The sequence below is a fragment of the Falco naumanni genome, chromosome 4 (assembly GCF_017639655.2).
Source record: "Falco naumanni isolate bFalNau1 chromosome 4, bFalNau1.pat, whole genome shotgun sequence".
NCBI classification, from domain to species: Eukaryota; Metazoa; Chordata; class Aves; order Falconiformes; family Falconidae; genus Falco; species Falco naumanni.
In genome coordinates, this window is record NC_054057.1 from 105,585,036 (window position 1) to 105,611,768 (window position 26,733).

Here is a 26,733-nt window from a genome sequence, read left to right on the forward strand (position 1 = left end):
CGCTCCACTGCAGAACGGATAGAGGAGGAAAACAACCCGGGGGCTCGTCGTCTTGGGGAGATGCGGTCAGGGGCTGAGAGGCAACAAGCCGTGCCAAAGCGAGCGGGGAAATTAAATTGGGATGAGTCACCTGGAGCCCGCAGCATTCACCTGAGCCACAAACCTGCCGCAAACACAGAGAAAAAATGTTTCCCAGCTCCCTGGGTTGCAATTTTAAGCCTTAGCCAGCTTTGCAGGAAGGTGATAGGCTTCAAAACTGGCTTATTATTCACACCACCCCCCCAACCCCCCCAAGGATGGAAACATATCAGCAGGATGTCTTGGTGCAGGAGTAATGACAAACCACAGGGTCTCCTCTGGAGACAGTGACCAAGCAGTGGGATGCAGGTGCCAGGACTCCTGGGCAGGACTGACCCCTGGGCATCCTGTGGGGCTGAGAGTGGGTGCTGGGTGAGGGGAGGCAGGCAGCAGGAAGCCTGGGATGCTGCAGCAGCAGCAGGATGGAATGCCGAGAGTGGGGGGAACCCACTGTGGAGTCAGACTCCATTGGGAGGCAGGAGGCAAATTGTAGGAACAAATTCCCTGAGCAGCCCCAGGGCAGCTGTGGGTCAGGGCATTTACCGGGCATCCTGGGATGGAGGTGTGAGGAGCAAGGAGGTGATGGCACTGCTGCTGCTGCTGAAGTGGGGACACACCAATGTGGGGGGCACCAGGCAGCACTGCTTGAACTTGGGGGGTTGGCCACCTCTCCATGGTGGCCTCCATGACTAGGAGGGCTAGGAGTGCTGGAGACAACCCATTCAGGCGATGTCCTGGCCATCTGAAACAAGCTGGCAGCCCCCAGCCCCGCAGGGCAGCTCCGGGTGTGGGGAGTGATTTATGGAGCAAAGGATTAGCCAGGCGGAGGCAGCAGCACCAGGGCACACATGGCAGGTGCTGACAGAGGGAAAAGGGCTGCCGGGGCAGGACGGGGGTGAGTCCCAGGTGGCTGGGCTAGAAATTCCTCAGCCTTCCCCAGAGCTTGGACTTACTCCTGTGGCAATAGAGATGGCGCCACCAGGCAGTGCAGGAGCTTGGGGCACGTCTATTCTCAGGCAAGCACCCTGGCACCCAGCTGGAGGGAGAAGGTATGTCCCAGCTGGGGGGCTGCTTGGACAGATCTCCCCCAACTCGCACAGCCCTATGTCCCAGGCATCCACCTCTCCTCAGAGGAGGAGACATCTTGGAGGAGATGTGTTTGGCAGAAGGTAAACTGAGGCACCGTGGGAGCTGCCTCTCCCCACTGCGAGGGGGTGATTGAGCCAAGGTCAGGACTTGGCAGCTCTGGGATTCCCAGCCACAGCTCATCCCAGGGCTCCATGAGCTGGTGGGACCATGGGGCTCCCCAGTGCCTGACAGGCAGGCAGCTCCTGGCAGGGCGCTGCCTGCACTCGGCATTTGGAGAGCCTGCACCACCTCCGCCGGACGGCGATCTGCCCACGGGGGCAAGGACATCCCGGTTCCTGCCTGCACAGCCCGGGCAGGTGGCGTCGGGTGTCCGCAGCTGCTAGCCGCCTTTCATCTCCTTCCAGGCTGGAGCTCGCTTTCCGTCACCTGCTGCCCTCCAGGCCGGAGGCCAAGAGAGCCGCGGGCAGGGCTGGTGTGGGAGACGTGGCCGTTCTGCCCACATGTCCTCCGGCTGGAGGGAGGGCAGTGAGATGCACGAGATGGGCCACAGGTGCTGAAGCAGCATCCTGCCCCACACACCCCACTCCCAGCTCCTTGGCTCAGGGTGGGCTTAGCTGGGATGGAGCCCAGCAAAATCCCAGCCCAGAGACTACAGCTTTGCGCACCTCCCCTGCAAAACTTTCCATTGCCTTTAGCTCCTGCAATTAGTGGGAAGAGCAGGAGCTGGGGGTGCATGCAGGGGTTGCCTGTGTGGGCTGGTGGGGAGGGGATGTTGCTGGAACACACATGGGCAACAGCATGTGCACGTCTGGGCACATGTATGCGTGTGTCAACACATGTATGTGTTCTCGGGAGCATTTGCATCTGTGTGCATCTATGGAGAGACACATACATACACACATAGATATGTGTGCATCTCTGAGATGGTGTTGCACGCCTGTGGGACTGCAGCATCCCTTTGCTGCAGCGTTTCTCAGTGTGTGCAGCCTAATGAGCCGGCACAGCAGAGTTAATCGAGGGGACAGACAAGCAGAGCTTGTCATTAAGAAAAGCGCTCTGGCAGGTACCAATGACAAGATGCTGCCTGTCCCCTCAGGCTGATGGCAGCCCCCGCAGGGGACAGTGACAGCCTGAGTCCCCAGGAAAGATGGCTGAAGACAAATGTCCCACATGCTGCAACCCTTGCCCAGGGCCGGCTCCATTAGTAAAAGCATCCAGGGAGCGGGAATTGCTGCTGCCTGCATGGAGGAATAAATCTACCGGCCCTGGCAGGATGGGGCTGGCAGGGGGGGTGACGAGCCCTGGACCCTGTGGCTTGCCTACAGCCCTGGCTACACCCTGCTCACAGTCCTGCTTGCACCTTCCACCTGGAACATGCCCCTTTGATGCACACTTGCACAGTGTGACAGTGCCTTGGCTGCTAAAGCTGCCCCCTCAGCTCCCACCATTAGGTTCCAGAGTGAACACGCAGCAGAGGGGATGGAACAGCCGGCTCCCAACAGCATGGTGAGCCTGCGCCAACAGCCCACAAGGACAGGGAGCCTTGCTCAGGGCTGTCAGATTCTTGCTAGAAAAGCTTGGAAAGCTGGAAAGGAGCCTCCACCGCCTCCATAGCCAGGAGCTCCCACATTCCATCTCCCTCTTCTGCTCTCTTCCTGGCCATGCCTCTCCCTGGGGCGCCGTATCCCCACAAGACATGGCCACAGACCCTCCCTCAGGAACCTGGCCATTGCTGTGGGCATCTCCATCTTGAGGGCTGGGAATGTGTTATTCTGTCCCTTCCCGTATGTGTTCACTCTGAAACCTAATGGTGGGGCAAAAGCCTGTCCTGCAGGGAGTAAGGCATATTGCTGGAGTGGGAGTCCGCCCCTCAGCCTCCTCCCCCCAACCACTGCAGCCTCCCCAGCCCTGCACCCCCTGCCCTGTCCACCAGCACCACAGACAGAATCAAACCCTCCTGGAGTGAGCATCCCCCTGGCCGGGTTCGCTCCCCTCCCTGACAAGGGGCTCATTCAGTAGCTGCTGAGCTCCTGTCAGGGGGACCAGAGTGTTTATGAGTTGATAACCTTATCGCAGACACATCCCTAATTAAGCTTGTTAGTTCTTTATGATAAACAACATATGGACTGGGGCCAGAGGGCTCAGTGGGGCCGTGTGCTCTCCAGCAGCCATGCAGCCTGGTGGGGCAGTGCAGGCAGAACAGGCAGCCCTGTGTTTGTGCCTGGCTCTCCCTCCCCTTCCTGAAAGAACCTTCAACCCCGTGGCTTTGCTGACCCTCCAAACCCTAATATTAGTCTTGGGTTTCTCCTCTGGACCAGAGCGAGTGGGCAGGCGCAGGGATGGATTGCACAAGGCTTTGCTGGGACCACAGGAGGCTCCTCCACCTCCTGCAGGGGAGGCCCATGGTGTCTGGGGCAGCACAAGAGGGACCTACTGTCTCATGAGGGCCTGGAGATGGAGGGATGGTGAAGCAGCTCTGTGCTCTCCATGGGAAGAAATGAGGGGACAGCAGCTCGACCTGCTGTTGAGTGCGTGACCCTCAGGGGTTACATAGCACCTGCCACCCACCCCAGGGTGGTTTCTTTGTCCATCCTGGTAGCTGAAGATACCCATCCATCCACCCATGCATCCACCCACCAACTCAGCCAGGCATCCACCCACCACCCGCCATTGCCTTAATCCCTCCTTCTGCCTCATCAGCCCACCCCACCACCTGCCCTCGCCTTCATCCCTCCTGCCCATCTATCTGCTTTCCCTAAGCTCAGGGTGCTTGTGATCTGCTCCCCCCCTCCCCTGCTCATTAGGCACCAGCCCACGTCTCCGGGCCAGGCCTGCTAACAGGGTGCAGGGGGGCACCTGCTCACCCCCCTCCTCACAATCCAAGCCAGCCCCAACATTTCTTATCTCTGAGATCCCACCTTGCCGGTGGAGGAACAAGGCAGGACGCCACGTCCCTGGGGAACAGCAAGCCAAGCGATAACGGAATCGCAGCGGCAGGAGAAATTACCTTGCCTGAATTTTAAAAACTTCTCTTCTAGGTTGCCGTGGTAACTGAAAGGTGCATCACGTTGCTCTGACAACCCCGAAACAGCCAGGTTTTTGCCTGGCGGGCTCCGAAGGTTTTGAGGAGGGGGAGCCCAGTGCAGTGGGGAGCGGGTGGCCCATGGGATGTTCAGCCCCCAGCACTGCCCCAGATAGAGATGTCCCCCTCCCCACAGCTGCCAGCTGCCTCGACACCCCACCCTACCACCATTTCCAACCGTTCCCCATCCATCTCTCCTGGGAAGCACTGAAGGAAGAGGACTGTAAGGCTCCAAGCCCAACCATGTGGTCCCCTAAGAAGGTGGCAGAGAGGTGGGACAGGCTCCAGGTTGGTCCACCCTGCTATGGGCATCCCTGGCACCGTGTGGGAGCTGCTGGAAACCCCAGCAAGCAGCCTGGGGACCCTCCCTGCACCCTGCTTGGGGGGTGGGGTGTGTTTGTGCACCCAGCATGGCTTTGGGCTCCAAGCCCCCAGGCAAGTGACAGCAGCATTGTCCCAGCCCGAGTAAATCACTCTGCCACCGAAATAGCCCCAGCAGGGTTGAAAAATAGCAGGTGACTCACGCAGAGCAAAGGGTCCAAAATAGCCCCTCCGGAGCGCTCCTAAAATTAGTCTCCCTCCCGGGAGGTCCCGGCCACTGTGTCCTTGCCAGGGCACAGCCGCAGCATTGAGCCCGCCTGGCTGCTGCCACCGTGGCCGCTTCCCTCCTGGGGTTGGGGGTTGCGGAGCTCCCTTCGCTGCTCCCATCTCTCTGGGATCTTCCCTGAATCCACCCCCGGGTGCAGCTCAGCCGTGCATCTTTGAGTCTCTGGGCAGATCTGGGTGGCTCCTGCGGCTGCAGGTGGCTCCGTGCAGGATGCCCCACGCAACGCTCACAGCTCCGAGCACCATAAAACACAGCCCAGGAACCTGTGAGCTAGTGGGGTGCTGAGGGCTTGCCCCTCCATCCTTCTTTTTGCCTGGATTTCGTCAGGGGGGGTGGCGAGGCAGTGGATCAGGTGTTTCCCAGCAATAGTGAGTCCCCCAGGAATTCGGGTTTTCCGATGCCAGCTCCCCTGCCTCACAGCTCCCCCGCAGCAGGGCAGCACCAGCCTGCCTGCTCCCACCCGCTGCCGGTGCTGGGAGGCGTGCGGTCCGGGGGTGGGGGGCACGGGGGGACCCCAGGAGAAGCATCCGCTCTGCTGGCATGGCCGGGAGCGTTTCCCATGCAGGGCCATCCCTCCCGCGCGGGTGAATGGTACCCAGTTAATTAGAGGAAGGGATGAATAATTCCTTTTTATAATGCAACGTCGTGCGGCAGATGCCGTCTGCCTCGTCTCGGCGCGCCGCGCGCAGGAGCCCGCGTTATTCTGCTCTCAGCAGAGTTATTTATACACTGGGACATTTTTCAAAGTGCCGCTTTGATGGTCTTCCACCAGCTTGGAAAAAAAAGTAGTCCATCCCAAAATAACCCAAGTGAAAGTCACAGCTCTTCATTACGCACATCTTCAACCGGGGGGCTCAGAGAACAAAAACCTGTCACATTCCTCCCATCAAATCCGCCCTTTTCAAGTGCATTTCAAATGGGTTCAAACCACCGCGGCGGCGGCTAGACGAGCACTAATGATGCTGCAGGCGCATCCCACCCGATTCGGGCTGGGGAGTGGGATGGAGCTGAGGGGTGGGGGGTTTTAGGCAGCTTCCAGTGCTCACACATATTGTGCCCAGGACAGGGTGACCCTGCGGGGACCATGGTGGGGTATGCTGGGGGAAATGCAATCCCTCTCTTGCCTGTTTGTTCCTGCTGCAGGAAGCAGTTCCTCCCCCCAAACCAGGCTGTGGAGGAGAGGAACGAGCACCAAATAATTTTTTCCAAGGAATTAGAGCAAAAACCACCCCAGCCCCCATTTTCCCATTGCACCCGCATGCACGCACCCCTTGGGTCTGGTTGCTGTTAAAGGGAAAAAAAAAAGCAGCCGGGGGGGTGGGGGGAAGATGTTTGTAGGTGGTGACAAATTCCTGTGAAAACGTTTCTGACATGAAGCAGTCTCCCATCCAAGTTCCCTCCCAGCGGAGACTGCAAGCTGCTCCCCCCACTCCCATGCCTGGCAAGGGGCCTGAGCTGCTTGCCCCCCTCTGCCTGCTGGGGGCTGTGGGGCCAGGAGGTGCCCGACGGAGCAGCACGAGCGGCTCGGGCTTCCCCCCATCGCCTGCACCCCAGTGTACGCCACGCTGCCTGCACAGCCAGCCTGGCTCTCTGAACCCCCCTCCCCTGTGCTGGGCAAGGGGCTTCAGGTGTTTTGGTGGGGGCTGCTTGGTGACCCCCACCGTGGGGTGCCCTGAGCTGGACCAGGCACCATCTCCACCCACCACCACCCATTGCCAGTGCCACAGGAACCCCCAGCACTGCGTGGCATCTTATGGTGGCTTGCCACCCTGCTGTCAATCATGCCCTCTCTGTCAATCACATGCCCTGATTTCCCACACCAGCCCCTGCAGGAAGAGGACTAAGGGGCACGGGGACCCCTTGGAGCACAAGGTGGGCACTGTGACCTGCAAAAGGGGGAAACTGAGGCAGCCCATGACACACACCAACCTCCCTAGGCATGACATGCCCTTGGGGGCTCGGTTTGCTCTCTGGGTCCCCAGTGCCCTGCCTCCATCAAGCTCGGCACTGGCTTGCCCAGCTGCCTGCAGCCCCTCGGCCCAGCCAGCCCCCTCGCCCTCTCCCCCAGGGGCTCGGCTCCACCGCCTGCAGCTCTACACCACAGCCAGCCCAGTGTCACGGCTCTAGGGCTGCCAGCACTGCCTGGTAGGTGATCAACAGCTCGCAGCCAACAGCAGGGAAGACTCTCTGCTGGGGAAGCCATTTCTTTACCCTCCATATTCTCCTGTTTCAGCATTTCTGCAAGGCTGGAACATCTTCCCTGGGAGAGCTTGGTGCTGGAGGATGTCCCAAGTGCCCAGGACGGGGTGAGCTGCCTGTGCCCAGCACTCAGCACAGCAGAGCTCCGGGGGCTGGCATGCAGCCACACACCAGTCGGCTGCCTGGCAGGGGAATAACTGCGCTGGGTGAGGCCACAGGTCCCAGGCCCTGGGATCCCAGTCCTCATCTGCTTTTGGTTTCTTCCAGCAGCACCAGAGCCCCCTGCTCCACCCCCCGTGGCTGTAAATTGGGTCCACGTTGCTGCAGATGGTGAGTCAATTAAAACCATCTTTTCTTCCGCCCCAGCAGGGAAACCTGGACCATGCAGTTCCCAAGCCAGAAACAGGCTCTCGGTCAAAATGGCATCCGGATGGAGCAGCCAAGGGATAAGTGACACACCTCCCCTTCCTCACCCACACTGGTCCCACTGGGCTGGGCCACCCATCCAGGGCCACAGAGGCTCCGCGCCATGAGGCAGCAGGCGGTGCTGGCATGGGATGCCATCACTCCCAGGGAAGGGGCTGCCCTTCATTTCTGAACCCTCCGCCTCACCCACCACCCTCCTGCCCCTGGAGCATCCCCCCAGCAAACAAGCAGGCTGCTGGGGGGGCCGCAGTGGTACCTGCTATGCGGCAGCAGGATGCTGCTCCATGGCCCTGCCCATCCTCCCTGCCACAGCCCCACGGCTGAGGGGCACTCGGGTGAAATCGTTTAGGCAAGGAAGAGAAATCTATTCCAGGGCAGTTCCAAAGTTTTTTAGACACATTTAGTACTTTAGAAGAGGACGGACAGACACAGTGGGGAAGAGAACGGGAAGCAGCCATCTTAACGCCCCTGCAGTGGAATGAGGAAAGGTGACGGAGAGGAGCTTAAGCACACATACACACACATGTACAGGTGCACAAGTGCACACGTAGGTGCATAAGTGCATGCATGCAGGCACGGATGAGCAGGCAGCTGCACAAGCACACATGCAGGTGCACATGCCCGTGTCCCCCAGCCCGGGCTCTCCCTCTGCAGCCCCACAGCACCTCCTGTTTCAGGCCGCCTGTCAGCACCTGCAATATATACCCTGGGGAGCTGCTTTGGCTGGAATTTGCCACACGCATAGCTAAGGTGGCCCTGGCTCTGCACAGCACCCATAGGGCAGGGCACGGCAGGCTTTTCAGCAAGGGATGACTGCAGGAGGGCCAGTCCAATCCACACCAAGCCCTGGGGCCAAGCCGAGCTCCTGCAAGCACCCCAAGCATGCGTTGCTGCATCAAGTGCTCCAGACTGGTCCTCCTGCACCCCAGATCACTGGCAGCCCCGACCAGCAGCATAAGGATGTTTTCCTGCCTGCAGGCAGCGTTTTGGCAACCATGTGAGCTGCCAAGCAGGCAAGCAATGCCTACATGGGACTGGCCACACAGAGTGCCAAGCTCCGCCATGAGTTGGTAACTCCAGCGATTAACAAATGCTCAGGAGAGAGGCTGTTCACACTAACGACTTGGCTGGTTTCCTCGCCTCAATTAGCACACAGGAGCTCATGATGCTCGAAGGGCCTCCTGGAAAGCCAGGGCATAGCAGGCTTGGGAGTTTTAATATTAATAACGCTGAAAGCTAGCCAGAAAAATCCCAAACCTTCCAACAAGACCGACAGCAACCTTTGATTTTGCATATTATAGGTGTTGGAAGGAGCCGCAGCTTGGTTGGTGCCGAGGCCCTGGAAGTCACCCTGTAGCCAGCCCTGTGCCTGGGAGGAGCCCTGTTGCCGTCGCTAGAAAGGGCAGGGGGTCCTTTAGGGTGTCCCCCTCAGCCCCCAGCCTGGGAGCTGTGCTCTTACTCTTCCCCTGTCGTCCACAGGGGAGGAGACCTTGTCCCTGCTTAGCAATAGGGAAACCGAGGCACAGAAGGACTGCAGTGCAGCTCTGCCCAGCCAGGGACTGCTCTGCCTCTCTTCCTGCTAGTGCCTGCTCCAAAAACCTCTCTCTGGCACCCTGCTCCCCTCTGCACCCCTGGCAGGACCCACTTCAGCCCCATCCGGCACTTTGGCCATGGCCCAGCACCCTCCTGGGGCAATCTGTGTCAGGATCGAGCCCTCAGGAGCAGTGGCTCCCTTAGCCACAAGGGAGCTTGGCTGCTCAGCCCCAGCGGCGTGGGTGCGCTGGCGGCCCTGCGAGCTGTGCCCGCGGGAGCTCCCCTCCGCGCCAGGGGGATCCTGCCTCAGCACAACGCGCTTCGCATCCCATGGCTTCTCCCCTCCGCTGCCCCCAGAGGTCGGTCCCCGGGGAGGCAGGGACACCATGTCCCTCTGAAGGCAGTGGGCCACGGCGCATTCAGTCACGAACAGCCGCATTGCGCTGCCTAAATTGGAGGCGCGGGTGCTGGCAGGCACCGGTGCCTCCATGCCCTGCTCCAGCGCCTGGTGCGGGGGCTGGAGGGCATGCCTGGGAGCGGGGGGGCTGCACGTCCCCCACACCAAAGCTTCTTCCTTTCCCTGGGCGCCCAGCAGCAGTACCTTTCCCCTGGAAAGGGGGCTTTGACCCATCCACAGTGTGTGTGGGGGCGGTGAGGCCCATTAAAGCCTTGCCCCAGGAGGGGCCCTGCTTTGGGCACCCCACTACAGCAGCTGTCCCCACAAACAGGACCCTGTGCCACCACAGTACGCTCCTGGCTCTGCACCGCAGCCGTTCTGCCAGAGGTACCGGCTGGGGCTGGCTCAGCTCCTGGCACTGGGGCAGCACTTTGCCGCAGCAAAGAGGGAGTGAGCCTGGCAGGAGCCGGCCGGAGCCAGGAGAACGCTGTACTGTGCCCACCGCAGGCATGCCCCCCCTCGCCTGGGGCAGCGACCCCCCATCAGGAGGATGAGCTGTGAAGGGGATTGATGGGCCGGGAAGAAGCTGAGCTGCACAAATGCACTTTATCGACCCATCAAGTCCACCTGCTGGGAAACAACCCCCCCCTGTTCACAGCCCAGAGCAGCAAAGCACTTTGCCGCATCGCCAGCTGGGACATACGGGGAGGTGCGGGAGACTGCTGCCAGGCAGAGCAGTCCCTGCGCAGTGCACCGGGCCTGTCTCCCCCTACCATCGTCCTGCGGGGGGCAACTGAGGCAGAGCGCTGGCACTCAGGTGGTCTGGCCCACCTGGCATCCGCTGCGATGCTGCACCCTGGGAGCCAGCTCTGCGCCCACTCTCCCCACCAGCCTGGCACAGCAGCTTTCCTGGCTCCAGCTGCTCACCGCGAGCGGGGGGGCTGCACCCATCCTACCTTAGACCCCACTGCTGCACCCACTTCTGGGGCCGGGCCCGCAGCGATGCTCACGAAGCCTTGCACAGAGGCAACGTGCATGTGAAGGGCGTGCGACGGCCGGGCCACGCCTGCCACCTGGTGGCACGGCCCAGGGACACGGCAGCGGCCACCCGCCCCCCCCCTCCGCAGTCCCCCGGCCCAGTCCCGCATGCCGGGCTGCGGCCCCCGGGGCACGGACCGGGGCTTTCCCGACCGCGGCCCACCCCCCGCCGGGAAACCCTCAGAAATGAGTCCCGCGGCCCAGGCAGGTTTGGCAGCAAAGCGGGGTTCACCCCACCCCGCACAGCAGCCACGGAAGGGCCTTGCACCGCAAGGGGGGGTGGAGCTTCTGCTCCGGAACCGTTCCTATGCCCACCTGGACAGTGCTGGCCTGGTTACTCCATGGGGAAAGACTTCTCCTGGCTTGGGGGGAGGCTGGGCAAGCTCCACAGCCAAAGGGGAAGAGGGTGCAAGGGTGACGATACCCAAGACACAAGCGCCGGCAGAGGGAAAAACGTGAAAACAGTAACTGAAGGGAGGAAACCTCCGGGAAGAGGTGGTTCACCATCACCCAGCCTCCACAGCTCTGTGGCACTGTGCCTAGTGAGGCTGGAGGCACACCTCGGGGGAGCACACAGGCCCCATGCCAGGCTCAGACCCCTGCTGAGGGGTTGGCAACCTGTCCCCTTCAGCCCACCACACACCGGAGCACTGCTCGCAATACCCAGGGGCTCCAGAGCAGGCAGCAAGCTTCAGAGGTGTTTCTGCTGGTCCTGTCCTGCTCCCATAGCTATGGCCGGATGGGATACAAGAAGAGCTCGTCCTCCACCAGCCAGCATTCATGCTGAAGCTGTGACAAAGACACTTAAGGTACAACACAGGGATGAAAGGAAGCAGGAGAGTGGAACGCTACGTGGAGGAGGGAGACTCCAGGATGAAGTCTCTCATGAAGGAAGAAGCAGAACCACAGAAAGGACCAGTAGCATTGGCAACTTATTCTTCATTCACCCACTGAGAAACAGAAATAGGATCATTTTTGGATGTATTTCTTTTGGAAATGAGCCAAACTGGCAACTAGAATCAAAGTCTTCAAAAAGTCTATACAAAGATGTATCATACAAAATGTACAGGTAAATTCTCAAAAAAAAAAAAAAAAACAAAACCAAACAAACAACCAAAAACCCAAAACCCAGACAGACAATACAACAAAGAGAGCAGAGATGGTGTGAAACCACAGCTTAACAGGTCCTGCCCCTGCTCCAGAGGGCAGGGACAGCATCTGGACAACACGCTCCAAACACAAAATACATTACATTATGTACAGGACCGTATAAAGATCAGCATCCCCTTTGGTCTAACCAGGAGCTCTCCAGCATGAAGTTGGGGCAGTTCAAACAATCTGCTCATGGAAGTGTTACATGCCGAGAGGGGAAAAAAGTCCAAGGGAATGAAATGGTCAACTCTAAACCATAACCAGGATACAGGCAGGCCACCAAGGCTACAGAGTCTAACAGTCAGTTCTGGCTAACAAGTGTGTGCTTTGTGGGCCACAGCGCGTTACTCCATCTCCGTGAAGCGAGCAAACATGGCTTTCCGCACTGCATCTTTGTACGAATCTGCAGTGGAGACACCGTAGGAGCTGCCCTTGGCTCCCAAGCCAGCTCCTCTCATTCGTACTTGGGCCTGCAAGGGAAAAGACACATGCTTCAGCTCTGCAGTGAGGCCACACCACCACGCAGAACACCACAGGAAAAGTCATCAATCCAGCCAACTTCTCCAGCTCCCCTGGGGATCCCACACAGCTATAAATACTGACACCAGGAGATGAGACCGCACACAGCATCCCACACTTGCTGGCTCCACACCGCTCCAACCCCAGCCAAAATGGAACTGCACAGAATGTGGTTCCTAACAGAGTAACCCTAAGCAGCCAGACCCAAAGCCAGCAGCTGGGGGGAGGTAGGGCGGCCCACCCTGAGGTACGCAGCTCAAGGGCAGGCCCACTGCCACAGCACCCCACGAGCAGATTTCTGAAGTGAGACGGAAGCAGAGCCCTGCCTGTCCGAGTCCCAGCTCTGCCTCAGCTGTAGCATCTGATGGGACAAACAGGAGCAGGAGCGAGTATCAACAGAGGCAGCTTTGCTGTGGACAACCATTTTGTCCCTTGAGCAGCAAGTGCTTCTGGATTAAAAACAGGCACCAAATCTCATCAAAGCAGCATCCATCTCCACTTACCTCAATGGGTGCTGTGATGCCCTGACATTTTCTTCCCAAGCCTGAGCCTTCCCTCCAGCCCATGGCCTGCAGCATCTTGTTGCCGATGTTACTGTTGTCAAGGCCATCTTTGGTGGGCTGCTCGTAATTACTGCAGGAAGAAGAGAGGAGTTAACCACATTGCTCATCGTGCGTCAAAGCAATTGCTGAGGAGCATTCAGATACATACACTGTGCCAGCATCGTACACCTTCTTGCGCTTTGGCTCAGGAGGCTCCGGGATGCCGTACTTCTCCCGCCTCTCTGCTGCTCTGTCTCTGTATTTCATCTGCATGAGGGAACCAGATTTAGTACTGATTTTTGAAAACACTTTTGCCCATCTTTGAGCTATGAGTAAGCTACATGCCTGCTATTACAGGTATCTGTCCGCTGCAGCCTGCTAATACACAGCTTGACCAACACCACAGAAGAGAACCTCAAGCAAGTCCCTGGAGCACATGGGAACCTGCACTAGGGTAGGAAGAGTCTGGCCCCAACACCTGCTGGATTAGCCCTCGATTGGCCACTCAGAGGTTTCTGGTCCCACTCTGGCAACCCTGAGCTGGAGGTGAAATGGCCCTTCCCTGCTAAGAAGTAGTCGTGGGATATAGGACACTTCTCTCCATGCAACAGGACAACTCTGAACCTTGACCCAAGAAGGGGTTGGCTTACAAGGATTATCTCAAGTGACATGTGTCAGGATAAAGAGCTCAACATATCACCTGTGCAGGTTTTCCATTAGCTACTCATCCGCTCATCTCAGCACTGACCTCTCTCTCACGCAGCTCCAAGGCTTCAAGTTCCTGCTCTGAAAGCTTTGATCTCCTGTAGATATCCATGTTTTGCTGAAACAAGGAGATTCCTGTTAACAGCATGACACATGCAACAGCTCTTTTCACATAAGTAGCTGACTTTTGGGAGAGCAACAATCCAATGCAGTATGTTTGATTTAACAGGAACAGTTTTCCAAACTGTGACAGGTATTACAGCTTTGGTTTATACACTGAATTATGGCAACCAAGTACCCTCTCGACAGCGTAACGCAACTACCTTGTGCAAGTCAGACAGCTGCTGGTGCCGAATCAGAGCATCTTTATTTGGGAACTGCCTTCTACACAGCAGACAAGCCATCTTCTTCCAGTCAGTCAGCTTCTCTTCCTCATTCTCCATTCTTTCCAGTAAGTCCTCATCGTTATCACTATCGCCACTGTAGGCGGCCACAAGGCCACGCTAAGAAAGGAAGGACAGTGTTAAGTGGAACACGACAGCATCACCACAGTTTGGAGAGCCCAAAAAGGGAACGTGGAGACTGTAGATGTGTTTGGTGTTGCACAGGAGGGGCATCACCCCCTCATTACTAAGGATGAAATGCAACTGAAAAGAACAATATACTACAGTGGCAGCCAGACTTACTTCCCACTAACCAAACAGTAATTTAAGTACCATGCTTTTGGAAACCTCAAAACCTCAACCGAGCTCTTAAGCAGAGAAAAGCTGTGATTTCTTCTAGCCTCATCTTACTGCACTTGTGTCAGACCACTGTAACCACCACAGCTTTTTACAGATGATGCTGTGGAAAGCAAGGATTTCCTAGAACTTCTAAAATGTTTTACCGGTAACCTTTGGGAATACCTCTGCCAGGTATCTCACACTCACCTTCAGTGGATTTTCATCATCCCCATTCTTCAACACCTCTGGCAAGATCTGCTGTCTCTCAGACAGAGCTCCCTGGATGAGACAACAATGCCATGAGCACCAAGCTCTCTGCCATACCACACCCCGCTCCATACTACTGCCAGCACTTTCACCTTCTTCTCAAAGAGGGCAAAGCCTGCATCTGCAGCCGCTGACTCTTTCCGCTCCTCCTCCCTGGTACTCAGTGGCTGGAAGCTATTCTTGAAGTTCTCTTTCTGCTTGTTCAAACTCTTTGCCCAGCGCTCCATGTCTTTAGCAATCTGAAATGCAGAGTGGTTTGCTCAGACAGCTCCCCTCACAGCTGTCAATCTTGCGTACAGTTTCCAGAACAAATCAACCCACTACCTTTTCTTTTTAAAATCACAGGACACTGGATGTAGTGCAGCTGTTTCCCTGTATACAGTGTTCAAAGATACCGCAGCTTGCTTCTTTTACTGTATGAACCCTTCTTATCAATCTAATCCTTGAAGTGATGGCTTAGTTATACTCCCACTGGTCCTGGCATGATTCCATATGCATTCCTCCTATGCAGAGCTTATTTCTGCACTGAAACCTTGCCAACTCCACCTCTCCTCAGCCCTCTACAACACTTGCAGATTGCAGGCATACACCCCACCGAATAACCTAGGATTTCCTTTATCATGAAAAAGGAGAACCATTATGCCATTTCACAGAAGACTTTAGCCCAGTTACAATCCCATTTTGTCTTTTACCTGTTGAGCAGTTTTACTTTTAGGCTTCTCTTTCTTCTCCTTCACTTCTTTGGTGGTAGTTGTGGTAGCTGTTTGTTGGTACGTGACACCTTCTGCAGCAGGCATGTAGGTCTCTTTTTCGCCATCCCAGTAAAGGTACTGCTGGGTTAAGGCATTGTAGTAATACTGCCAAAGGAAGAGTCAAGACAGTTAAATGCTTCATACAAGCTAAACATCCAAGGAAGAACCAAAGCTGGCTGTTTGATTCATACTACTGCATCAAATAGGAAGGTGTTCTGTAGAGTCCAAACAAGTTCTGCAGACTCCACAAAGGAGTCAAAAGGCATGACGTGGCTGAAGCGGCTGCCCCCAGACACAGGCCTTCTGCCCAACAGCACTACAGAAAGCCTTCTGCCTCTCTCAAGAGATGACCCACCAGAGCCCAGAACTAGGTGCACTTTGCATGCACCCAGCAGCAAAATAACTCAGTTAGTGTTTGTGAAAAGAGCTAATCCTATGTGGGCCAAACTGTGAGGAAAATTAAGGGAAGGAGAGAAAAATGGAAGAGCTATACCAGAGGGAAGTCCCAGTCCTACACACACTGCTGAAAGTTATCTGTTACATTCAGTATTTTGTGCACCTCAAAGTTAATTTCACTTGTACGATGAGACAGGGAACTAATGGACTTCAACAGTTAAGACAGGTGGGAAGAACTTGTGTTTACCTGGGAATTAGGATCATAGTAGAGCCCTGTTACAGGATCATAATAATATCCTGAAGATTCATCATATTGGTAGGTGGAAGTGTCAGGGACAGCTGTAAAAAAATTAAAGTGTGGGATATGGTCGTTCCAGTCGAATTCAGACAGGTATCTTTCTGTATTTCAGTTAAAATTCTGAGTTTATTACCAGCCACAATGGCAGGCATGTCTGTAAAGGGCTCTTAATCACCCATGCAGAACACACTCCAGGGACAGCTTCACCACTGACATACGGCGATAAGAGCACTCAGCCAAAGCCAAGTCTCTCTCTTACTATACAGTGACAGATACCTGTCCCCACCAGCAACGCCCAAATGCTTACCATACTTGGTTCCAGGGACTACGCCAGTCGGGGGAGCCGTTTGTGCCTGAGTGCTAGTGGTAGGTGGTGCTGATTGTGTCTGAAAAAAACCCCAAATCAGGAACCTCAATTAGAAAGTCTGTCACCAAGGTGCAAGAAAACAAGGACAGCGAGCTAAGGCATGAGCAGCCCACACCACACATACAACAGCTAGTTCCTCTTCATCAGTACACTTAGCACTCACCTTTAACCAACAAACTAAACAAGAAACTTTTCACAGAAAAGAATTGGCAGATGATTTATGACCATAAGCACTGTGAGCAACCCACAGACACTCAGCAGCTTTGCTGTACCACCCACTTTAAAGAGAGAAGGCAACAGCTAAACCAGATATCCCACATAACCCTGTGTTGAAAGCAAGGAGCAATTAGTGCTGTAATTACCGGAGAGTCAGGTGAGTTTGTCTGTTGATTATATAACTGAGGACTCTGGGACACGACTGCAGCTGTGGTGGTAGTGACTGGAGCTCCTGCCAACAGAGAGCGATAATGGATAAGCCAACTGATCTGTAGAACAGTATTTCATCCTAGTGCTAAAATTACTTTGTTTACAGTTTCAGCTCCCAATTCCAGCTCCAGCAGCCAAACAAGGCAGTAAACGTTCAAAAGGAGACAGATACACAGTGGGTATTTTCTAACCAGACAAGGAACAGTTTCCTTTTCAGGAGGAAATATTCTGCTCCCAAAGCCAGTGACTCGTGGCCTCTGAGAGCTGCTAGTGCTCAAGATTTGTCTAGAGCTGCTTACACAGTTCTCACAGAGCTCAAGGCTTTTGTCAATAGGCTGGAGTGGAGGCTGCGCTCTCACCTCACCGACTAGAGAACCCGCTTGAACCAATCTGTTACGGTTCTCTAGCAACACATACTCATTCACACATCCTGAGAGCAAGAAGAGCCAAGTGTCCCTTTACACAGCAAAGTAACAAAGGCTACGGTAAAATACTGCTATTGCAACACTATGATTACAGACAAGAGCATCCCCACATGTCAGAAGTACTACCTGATATGGTAGCTGCATCTGTGTCCAATACTCCTCCTTGATTTTGGTAGTACTGCTGGTAATCCTGGGAGTACTGCAAATGGAGAAGAATGACAATGCAAAATGAGCAGATACCCAAATTACAACCACCTACTGGTTAAAGCATAACCACCACTACTAACCTGAGCATACTGTGTGTAGCCATCCTGTCCTGACTGGAGGTAACTGTAGTCAAGGGTGCTGCCTTCTCCAGTCTGTGGCTGAAATTCGAGCAGGTAATTTTTGTTAGAACAGATATGGTTACTGTATTTAGGGATTCTGACACTGTTTAGGCTCCAGCCCAACTGTCAGCTCACATCCGTCAAAGCAGCTTTGGTCAGTTCAAGCAAGCAAGTGGCCAAATGTGAAACTGTATGCTCTACATTTTCTTTTTCAGGAAAACACAACTATGAGCACCGAACTCCAAACCGTACCTGAGTGGATGACCACTGAGCTGCAGCAATGGCTGTACTTGCCACAGAGAAGGCGCTGACTCTGTTACCGTCTGGGAGAAGCAAGTCTCTGTAACCACAAAAATCATGCATCTGAGTAAATACTGCTTTTTGCTGAAGTGTCTCCTTATGCAAGGGGGCAGAGTCTGCCCTTACACGTGGATTTCTTGGCAGTTAAAAAACATTCTGATTATAATGAATGAGCCAAAGCACTGCTTGGCAAGTAAAGGAACTTGAGGTTCATTGTTGTACAGTCAATAACAAGTCACTAAGTCTCCAAGGAAACAAGCATGCTATGTACACAAGTAGTTATGATGTTATCTTCAGAGGACTGGAAATAGGGGTGGTAGGAAACACTGCTTTCACTCTCCCCACACACAGTAAAAAGCTGGATGTATGCAACGCAAGACACATAAGCAAAACTTCAGAGTGACAGTAATCTTAAAAAGCCTGGGTGACAACACATCTCCAATATAAACGGCAGGGGTAGGGGGGGTGTAAAAAATAAACTGTTACTGCAACTCACTTTCTGGCACTCTTTGCAAAGTCAACACCAATTGTTTTGCCATCAATTTTTAATGGTGGCTGAAGACTCTGTAAAATCTGCAGCAGTTGAGATGCATCCTACAAGAAGAAACACTCATTATTATAGGCAGGTTACTGCAGATTCACAAGTTTCCAAAGCTTCACCTTTTCACATACAGCCGCTGAAAGCAGGTAGTGCTGTAAGAACACCTCCATCTTCTCATATTATACACATGTAGAAGAGCACAATGGGACCGATCACAGCCCACATGCCAACAGTGCATGCTTCCCTCCCCAGGTCACTGAAGATGTTTGCCCCAAATTACTCCAAAAGGGAGGCCAAGCAGGTATCGAGATCAGGCACCTGTTTTCAGGCAGCAACAACTGTTCCACTCTACCTACAGCAGGCCCAAACAGATCATGCTGCTGACTTGAGTTTGGTACGTAGAATCATTTAGGTTGGAAAAGACCTTTAAGATCAAGTCCAACTGTAAAGCTAGCACTGCCAAGTCCACCACTAAACCATGTCCCTAAGTGCTGTATCTACAGATCTTTTAAGGACCTCCAGGACAAAGATTTTACCATCCTTCAGGGACCCTATGCCAGTATCTGTCCTCCTTCACAGTTAAAGAGGTTTTCCTTGTACCTCACTGCAATTTTCCATGTTTCAACTTAATGCTATTTCCTACTGTCCTATCCCTGCATACCCTCAAGAAAAATGTGTCTCTGCTGTCCCTAGACCCTCCCTTTGGATGCTGCAGAGAGCAGCAATATTCCCCTCCTCCCCTTCCTTCTCAAGGTGGAAGGCCAATTCTGTGCACTCTGTCATATATTATATGCTCCAGACCTTAATTTCAGTTAACAAAATACTATCCCAGACCTTATTTTTGTGATCCAAGCATGAAAACAGCCTTTAATCCAGAATAGCTCTCTGCTACGAAAACAGCTTTCCTACGTGCTCACAACATCCCCACCACCTTCTTTCCCGACTGCAGCTAAAGATGAAAAGCTCTGACACACCGAGTTTCAATTAACCTTTGGTGAACCAGAGCAGTCAGACAGCTCAAAAGCTCTAAATGCTTCAGCTACAGAAGCACGTTAACAAGCTGTTTCTCTCCCAACACATCAGTAAGGCCCTCACCATGGCAGAAGACAGCTGCACAAACGCAAAGCCTCTATTTTGCTGCGTCTGCTTGTCTTTGATTAGACGAATGTTATTGACTGCCAGAGATGCGTATGGAGACAAGGCAGTCATGATGGATTCCACTACTGTGTGAGGAGCAATGTTTCGGAGAATGATGGCTGAGGAGAAAAGAGAGTATGATATTAGCTGTGCATGTAACCGCTTTCTGGCGTAGTTCAGGTTCTTCAGTAGGTAGTCTGAGGTACAGGAAGGATTTCAGTCCCTGCGTTCATGTATCAAATTATAAAATAAATCAAAGATTACTTACTATCACAGTAATAATCCACAGACTGAACGGCTTCTGATGCTCCAGGTGGCACCTCCTGTTCTGAATCTTCGTAAGAAGAAGAAAATGTTTTAGTCACAATACGGCTCATTCTCTCAAACCGAGCATTTCACAAGCCAGCCTAGGACCTACAGTGAACTTTGTTTCCTACACAGGAGAGAAAGTTTTCCACAAAATCAAACACAGCCAAGAGATCAGTGTAACATACCAAATTTGTCCGCTCCACAGCGGAAGCATTTTAGCCTCCTTCTGAAGTTGTAAAGGCAGCACTATGAGGAATAAGAGAAGTCTAGTAAGAACTCGAGTGATTTGTTAAAATGGTTGCATTTGCTGTATAGCAACAAAAACTAGACTTTCACACAAAGTAACATAACAAAGCTAAACCCACCAGAACAATCAAGAACAGCAAAAGCCACCCTTGCCCATATCACAGCTCCTTTTCAGAATATCCCAACTATCTCTCCCTTAGTCCTCCTGAACTCTTCAGTTATTTTAACTGTGAGGTCTTCAATTTACAATCCCAGGCATAGGAACTACTTAAAAAGCATGTTAAAATCAAACACAGGGTGGAAAACAAGTTACCCTTATGGGCAAGAAATGTAGCTAAAGCCCGACAAACAGCCTAGTCCTCATCTGACTAAATCACCTCCACTTGCTGTGTCAAACAAGGAGCACACAGCAGTCTATAGCAGACCAGCAGCAATTCAACAGTAAATCAGCCATCACCTCGCAACTTCTTACTCTAGCACACCTCACCACCCAATCTGTGTTCTGCAGCAACACCTCAGTGACTCCATCTATGTTGCCACCCGAGCTAAGAAACGTTTTCATTCCTGCATTTTACTATTCCTATGCTTATCACACAGACCAGGAGCACAAGCAGGTTTGGATCACGTATCACTTTGTTCAAGCCAGAGCCACTGAAAAGCACAGAGGACTCCTGCCCATAGAAACACATGTGATACCTTGTTGCAAAGCCAGTCCTCAAATTTAGGCCTGGGGTTGCTGTAGTGCATCGCGATCTGCTTCCCTTGGATCACCAGCTTTTTCTGCAAAAAAAGTGGTTTCAATTATTCCTGTATCGAGGCACACATGTTCATTTTCCCATGGCAGAGCACCCTTCGGAGGAATCAGTGCTCCTGAATTAAATGGACAACATATGGGGAGGATGTGGAGGACAACCACCGCCACCTACACCCTGCCCATCCAATCCTGCAGAGAGGAGGACGAGGGCAGCAAGAGAATGGGATGTGGAGCAAAGGTAAAACGGAATCAGGGAGTGTTGAAAAAGCTGCCAAACACTAAACGCTGACATGGAACCAGAAAGTGTCTCGAAGGAGACAAAGTCCTAACCTGCTGCATTCAGGATTAACACGTTTTTAGGAGTCTCTTTGCCCCCACATTTCTATTCACTTCTGGTATAGTACTGAGCAACATTTTAAACATCCTTAGATAATGGCTTCACTTCTTCCCCTACTCCAAATACCCCAGACCTTTCAAAAACCACATTTGGATTACTTTTCCAAGCACTTTCTTCACAAGTGTCCCTTTGAAAATACAGTAATTCCTCCCAAAGGGACCCTGCTTAGACTTCTTGGAGACCGGATTACAAGTGCCATCAACTGAAATGTAACTCAGAGTGGTTTCCTTTGACTAATGCATCAGTTCAATGGGAAGCCTGCACAAGAGGTTTGTGTTCTTCATTCAGGCAGGAGCTCTCCAAAATGAGTAACTAGACCGCAAGTGAAGCTTCTCCAAGGGTAGGAAAAGTTCATAATGCTTTCAGCATGTCCTCTCACTCCGACTTTAGAGGAGTTAGGAATTTACATCTAGTTAAGAAGCCTTGATTCTCAGCCTCACACTTTGCCAGGTGTGGCTATGCAGAATGCCCTTTCGCAATATGGCCATCAACATAGTTTAGTCAAACAGGTGAAGTCTGTCTGAGGAAGTACATCTGAGGAAGCACGTATTAAGAGGCCAAACCCCAGACATTTTAACAAACTGTTTTTATAGCAGATTGGCTTACTGCAGAGGTACCACAGAAGTGTCAGGACCGGTGGCTTTTCTTGATAACAGGGTCTGACATAGATCTAGCACGTAGCATGAATAAGGCTCTCACATTCTGCACAACTAAATAGGGCAAAGCCATTTCTCCTACCGGCAGGAGGGAGGGTTGGAGGGCCCAGCACTCATTGGATATGCACACATAGAAACAAAGCTGCTGGCATAGTTGCAATACATCATTCTTTCATCTAACAGTCAGCAACTGGGCTGCTGGGGACAGTCTACGTTTTCCCTACTACTAGGGTGGCTGGTTACTGGAGTGAATTTGAGTATGTTTCAATAAATTATGCATCAGTACAGCTTTGTATATATTAAAATTATCTCGTTTCTGAAAATATGCTCAGCATTAATTTTTTCATCTCAATCTTTCCACTGCATTCATCAACCCTACTGAGCAGCATGCCAGGAAAACAGTATTTGAATACTGCTCTCTGGCTGGGGAAATCACCCACCGTACAGGACACGTGAAACCCTATTCCAGCATAAGGCACACAACTTCCATCTGCTGGAACTAACTGCCTGTGAATCCCATTACACTGCCACTTTATGCATAAAGCCAACAGAGCAGATACCATTCCTCATGCTGCCCAGGGACCTTCACATCAAATATTCAATTGTAAAAACAAACAAAGATTTGATATACTCTGCTCACTTTGAGAGTTTTTAAGTTCTATTGTGAAACAGACTATGAATATTCAAAAAGGAGCAAAAGCAAGTCAAACTGCAGTGCAACAGGGAAATCCCAGAAACTAGAGGACTCTCATTGCATTTTGGCCCTGCATTAAGTCATACTTCAAAAAAGCCAAAATACACAGCATAACGTATGCGAGAATTCACTGTCTATAAAATATAGTTGGAATAAACATGCTTTTCCTCTAGAAGAGCCAGTTCTTCCTCTTTAACTGGAAGAATGCACTATTGCCATGATCTGACACTTCTCTTTCAGGGTTAATATCAACGTAATGCACAGACCTGGTGCTTTCTCTGGCAACAGAGAAGAAATATCAGGTGGAAATAAGTTCAGATTTTCTAAAGACTACTTGCTAAAGCTTCATGAGCCAATTAAATTGAAACCAAGCCATTAAAACCATAGCACATTTTACCAGGGAGTGCTCAAAACAGCCAATTTTCTCTCCTAATTTTACCCAGTATTTTGTCCTGCTGTTACAAATTTTAATATATACAAAGCCTTTATTCTTTTAAATCATTGTTATGGAACAAACCACTCCTTCCACCTTTATTTTTTCCTTTTTTTTTTTTTTTTTTTTTTAAACTGTACAGACTTGTTCCATTTTCAGGAATATCTAGACTTGGTGAGTGAAGCAACCTGATTGGCTTCCATCCAGCTGGTAGCATCTTGAAAGTGATAAAACTCCACGAAGGCGAAACCACGGCTTACACCTAGAGACAGCATTCAGATATAGACGGGATACTTGTGTTAGTCAGTTCCTTTAAAACAGGTGAATCTCTCTCCAACTGCTTCATTACTTCATGACAAAGCAGCTTTACAAATGCGACGCCAACTGCTGGGATCTGCTTGTTATTTTGCCATGGCAAGGAACCAAGCTCCCTTAACTGGCTACATTTCACTCGATTTGAATCCATGTTTAAAGGTAACCATGCAACAGACTACATACTATTAAATGTGTTTATACTATCATTACTTACCAATACCTGTTAACAAAAACCCCTGCAGACAGACTTCTTTTTACATGTTGACCAGCTATCTAAGAGTCTTCCAAAAAGCCACATTCCTTAGCCATGGCAAACCTTTTATTTTTTTTTTTTTTTATTGCATGTGCTTGCAGTTTGGGGGCAATTCTGGATACTCTTTTGGGCTAGGGAAGAGGAAGTTGATGTCAAAAACTGGATTAAGAGCTCTCACCTGTCTTTCTTTTCATCAGCCTCACGTCTGCAGGCTGAGGACCTTCAAAGGACTCAATAAGCTCGCGAATCTGTGTGAGATTTTAATCAGACAGTTAAATTTTCACATCCTGGCAGACAGCTAGGACAGTCACAGAAGCAACCTACCTTACAGTACATGCAAGAGGCACATAGAATCATAACGTTGTCAAACTATCTCAGAGAAAAAGAAAACCTTTATGGAGAACTTAACCAGAGACTGATGAGCACCAGAGAATCCACACAGTTCTTTGCTACACTAAACCAACTGTTGCCTTCACTTGGCCACAGAATCATCCAGAATCTGAATCCCTATGGCACAACAAGACAAAAAAAAAAAAAACCCCTGTGCTTGCTCCATAGTTTTTATACAGGACACTGTCAGCATCCCTCTCCCTGCTACCTTAAGGCCCCTGGCTCCCAGCACTGTATTCCAAGGCTCCGTGATACACACATTAAGGCTCACACTACAGTTCTCATCCTCTAACAGTTCCACTTCTAAAGGGGATCTGATGTAAAACTGCCCATTTACATGCTGACTGGAACTGACACCTTCAGTGCAAGTAGCTTTTTTTTCATGAAAAAGTGGAAAAAGCTGAAAAATATGTACATAATCAGAAGTCTTAAGGTAATGTTAAAAAAACAACTAGTAGTTCCAAGAGTCATCATCTACAGTCTAAAGTTGAGTTCAGAATTAAACTTACCCTAAATTATGCTACAGTTCTTTGCAAAACTATAGAGCTACAACACTTAACACCTCAGAGACAAACTGTTCTGAAATGTTCTGTGTAATGTCTGACTGAGTTGCCTCATTTGGATGCATGAGCTTACACTAGTGACCACTTACAAAAATAGCAGACCAGCACATGATGACTAAAAAAAACCCACTCAGTATTAGGAGGGTAGTAAATAATCAGGAAAAGACAAAAAAATGTAATTCTGTTACAGAAATGGTGCACAGGGATTCTTCATGTTAGCAAAAAAATCACCAAGATCTTTGAGGCAAAGGTGGAGTCTGCCTGAAAACAAACTGGAATAGTTCTGCTTTTACAGGGTTCCCACTCACCCCTCAAGTAACAGCTGTGGGCCTGTATCTTGGTAATCAAAATAATCTAGCAAGGAAGAAAAAAAAAATAAAAAAGAAAGCTCTAAGCCAATTACATTTAGTATCCTTCCATTAAAAAATGTTAGATAACCACATATCAAGCTCATCTGTACTTGCTCCGTCAGCTCCACAGCAGCCATTTTATGACTTCCACAGCTGTACCCACACAAAGCAGCTTTGTGCAGGGCCATACTCAGCTGAGGAGCTTGGTGGCTGTGTGTAACCCCACCAGTAAGAACTTCTGGCCTCAATAAAGACCCAGAAAAATTCAAGTAAGTACCTCCTCTCTGCCCCTCTCCTGGGGCTGGGAGGAGAAGGAAAAAAAACCCCAACCAAACAACAAAACATGCGTCTTTCCTCCTATACCAAAAAGCAGAAAAGCACAGGTAGTTTAAAATCCTGTCTTAACAAAAGCATCCAAACATGCACAAAAAAAAGAAGACTATTTGCAAATTATTCTGTTTGAAAGAAACTGGTTAACATTCAACTGACCTCTGTTACTTAACAGCGACAGTTTAAAACCTTTTAGGATTCAAAATGGCAGTGCAACCAACACGTTGGAAAGCGAGCCACCATGATACAGCTTTCAACAAAATGGCAGCAGTGACTAACACACAGACCTGCCGACACAAAGCTGCAGACTTCCCAAGGTGCAAGAAAAGCAAAGCCCCTTTCTGGCTACTTACATCGTTCTCTGTAACCGTGATAGGAAGGCCACGTAACATGATGGTTTTGCTTTCTTTCTCATCGTTAATGTCATTCCTGTAGTCGTGCTCTCCATAGTCGCCATCGGAATGGTATCCATCTTCAGATTTGTCACTGTTCCTACGCTCCCGCTCCCTCTGAGAAGCCAGTGCCCAGAATTAACCAGCGCAATTTCTAGCAGCGTGCCCCCGCAACGCCGTAAAAACAAAGCACGACAAGACAAGACCACATACGACCACCTTTCTCAGGTTTGGTCCTGATGGCCTCAGGCAGAACACCAAGGTCAACCCCCCCCCCCCCCCCAACTTCGCCCTTAGCAAACCCCGGGGATGCCAACGCTGGCACTGGGGACCAGGCTGCCGGGCCCCAGGAGGGCTCGTACCGGGACCTGAGGCTGGGGCGAGCCCACCACCGCCTGCCCCGGCCCCTTCCCTCCCCCCACGGCGGCCGGAGCTGCTCCATGCTGCAGTGCGCAATGCTCCGGGCCCGGCTTGGCCGCCCCACTCACCTCAGGGCTATCGTAATCGCGGCTGTCGTAGTCTCTATCATAGTCTCGGCTGTCGCGACTGTCGTAGTCTCGGCAATCCCGGCTATCGTAGTCCCGGCAATCGTAGTCTCGGCTGTCACGGCTATCGTAGTCACGGCAATCACGGCTGTCGTAGTCTCGACAATCACGGCTGTCGCGACTGTCGTAGTCTCGGCAGACCCGGCTGTCGCGACTGTCGTAGTCTCGGCTGTCGTAGTCCCGGCAGTCTCGGCTATCGCGGCTGTCATAGTCTCGGCTGTCGTAGTCCCGGCTATCGTAGTCGCGGTAGTCATCGTACCGGTCACCGCGGCGCTCCTCACTGGACCTCTTATAATCAGAGTCCCTACGCCGGCTCCGGGATTCCCGCTCATCACGGTCCTCCCTCTCCACGATGGAACCGTAACGGCCGCTCCGCTCTGTCCTGCTCACGCTGCGGGGCACACCGGGCCGAACTCAGAACGAGAAGAACCTGCAACGAACTCCCACCATCGCCCACCCCACGGGGCCGCCCGCCCGCCCCCCCCCCCCATCCCTTCCTCCCCTCTGTCTTCACCCTCCCACCCAAGCTCACCGCTTGTCCGAGCCCATGACGCCGTCTACGATCCGAAAGCACGCAGCGAAGCGCTAACCGCCACCACGGGGCGACGAACACACCCGCGCAACCCCTCACTCCGTCGCCACAAAATGGCGCCGAGGTGACTGCCCGTCTTCTACCCAGAAGGCACAGCGGCCGCCGCCTGGAAGTTTCCAAGCGGCGCGCAGGCGCGGCGGCGGCCGCCATCCAGTGGCACGCCGGGAGCTGTAGTGCGGGCCGGGCCGGG

At 52.2% G+C, this 26,733-nt stretch overlaps 1 protein-coding gene across 1 annotated transcript; it reads right to left on the reverse strand.

The window, feature by feature from the left end:
- Window positions 1–11,413: 11,413 nt before the first annotated feature.
- Window positions 11,414–26,642, reverse strand: RBM5 (RNA binding motif protein 5). The gene is made up of 24 exons (XM_040589736.1): window positions 26,484–26,642; window positions 25,895–26,342; window positions 25,368–25,523; window positions 23,560–23,629; window positions 23,002–23,075; window positions 20,576–20,659; window positions 19,819–19,879; window positions 19,593–19,658; window positions 19,283–19,443; window positions 18,143–18,240; window positions 17,599–17,686; window positions 17,308–17,385; window positions 17,147–17,219; window positions 16,532–16,617; window positions 16,110–16,188; window positions 15,752–15,843; window positions 15,049–15,213; window positions 14,449–14,595; window positions 14,297–14,368; window positions 13,691–13,870; window positions 13,411–13,485; window positions 12,832–12,929; window positions 12,624–12,753; window positions 11,414–12,071 (listed from the first exon to the last, which is right to left on the reverse strand). The coding sequence occupies exons 1-24, from the start codon at window positions 26,498–26,500 to the stop codon at window positions 11,946–11,948; spliced, it is 2,724 nt and encodes a 907-aa protein (XP_040445670.1). The 5' UTR covers window positions 26,501–26,642; the 3' UTR covers window positions 11,414–11,945.
- Between the last annotated feature and the right edge of the window lie 91 nt (window positions 26,643–26,733).

What these genes read in the sequence shown, in the direction of transcription:
- RBM5 (XM_040589736.1), bottom strand. An exon ending in TCACGGTTACAGAGAACGAT is followed by an intron (nt 23,630 to 25,367) that starts GTAAGTAGCCAG and finishes AATCTCACACAG; the next exon opens with ATTCGCGAGCTTATTGAGTC. An exon ending in AGGACTGGCTTTGCAACAAG is followed by an intron (nt 19,880 to 20,575) that starts GTATCACATGTG and finishes TATTCCTCATAG; the next exon opens with TGCTGCCTTTACAACTTCAG.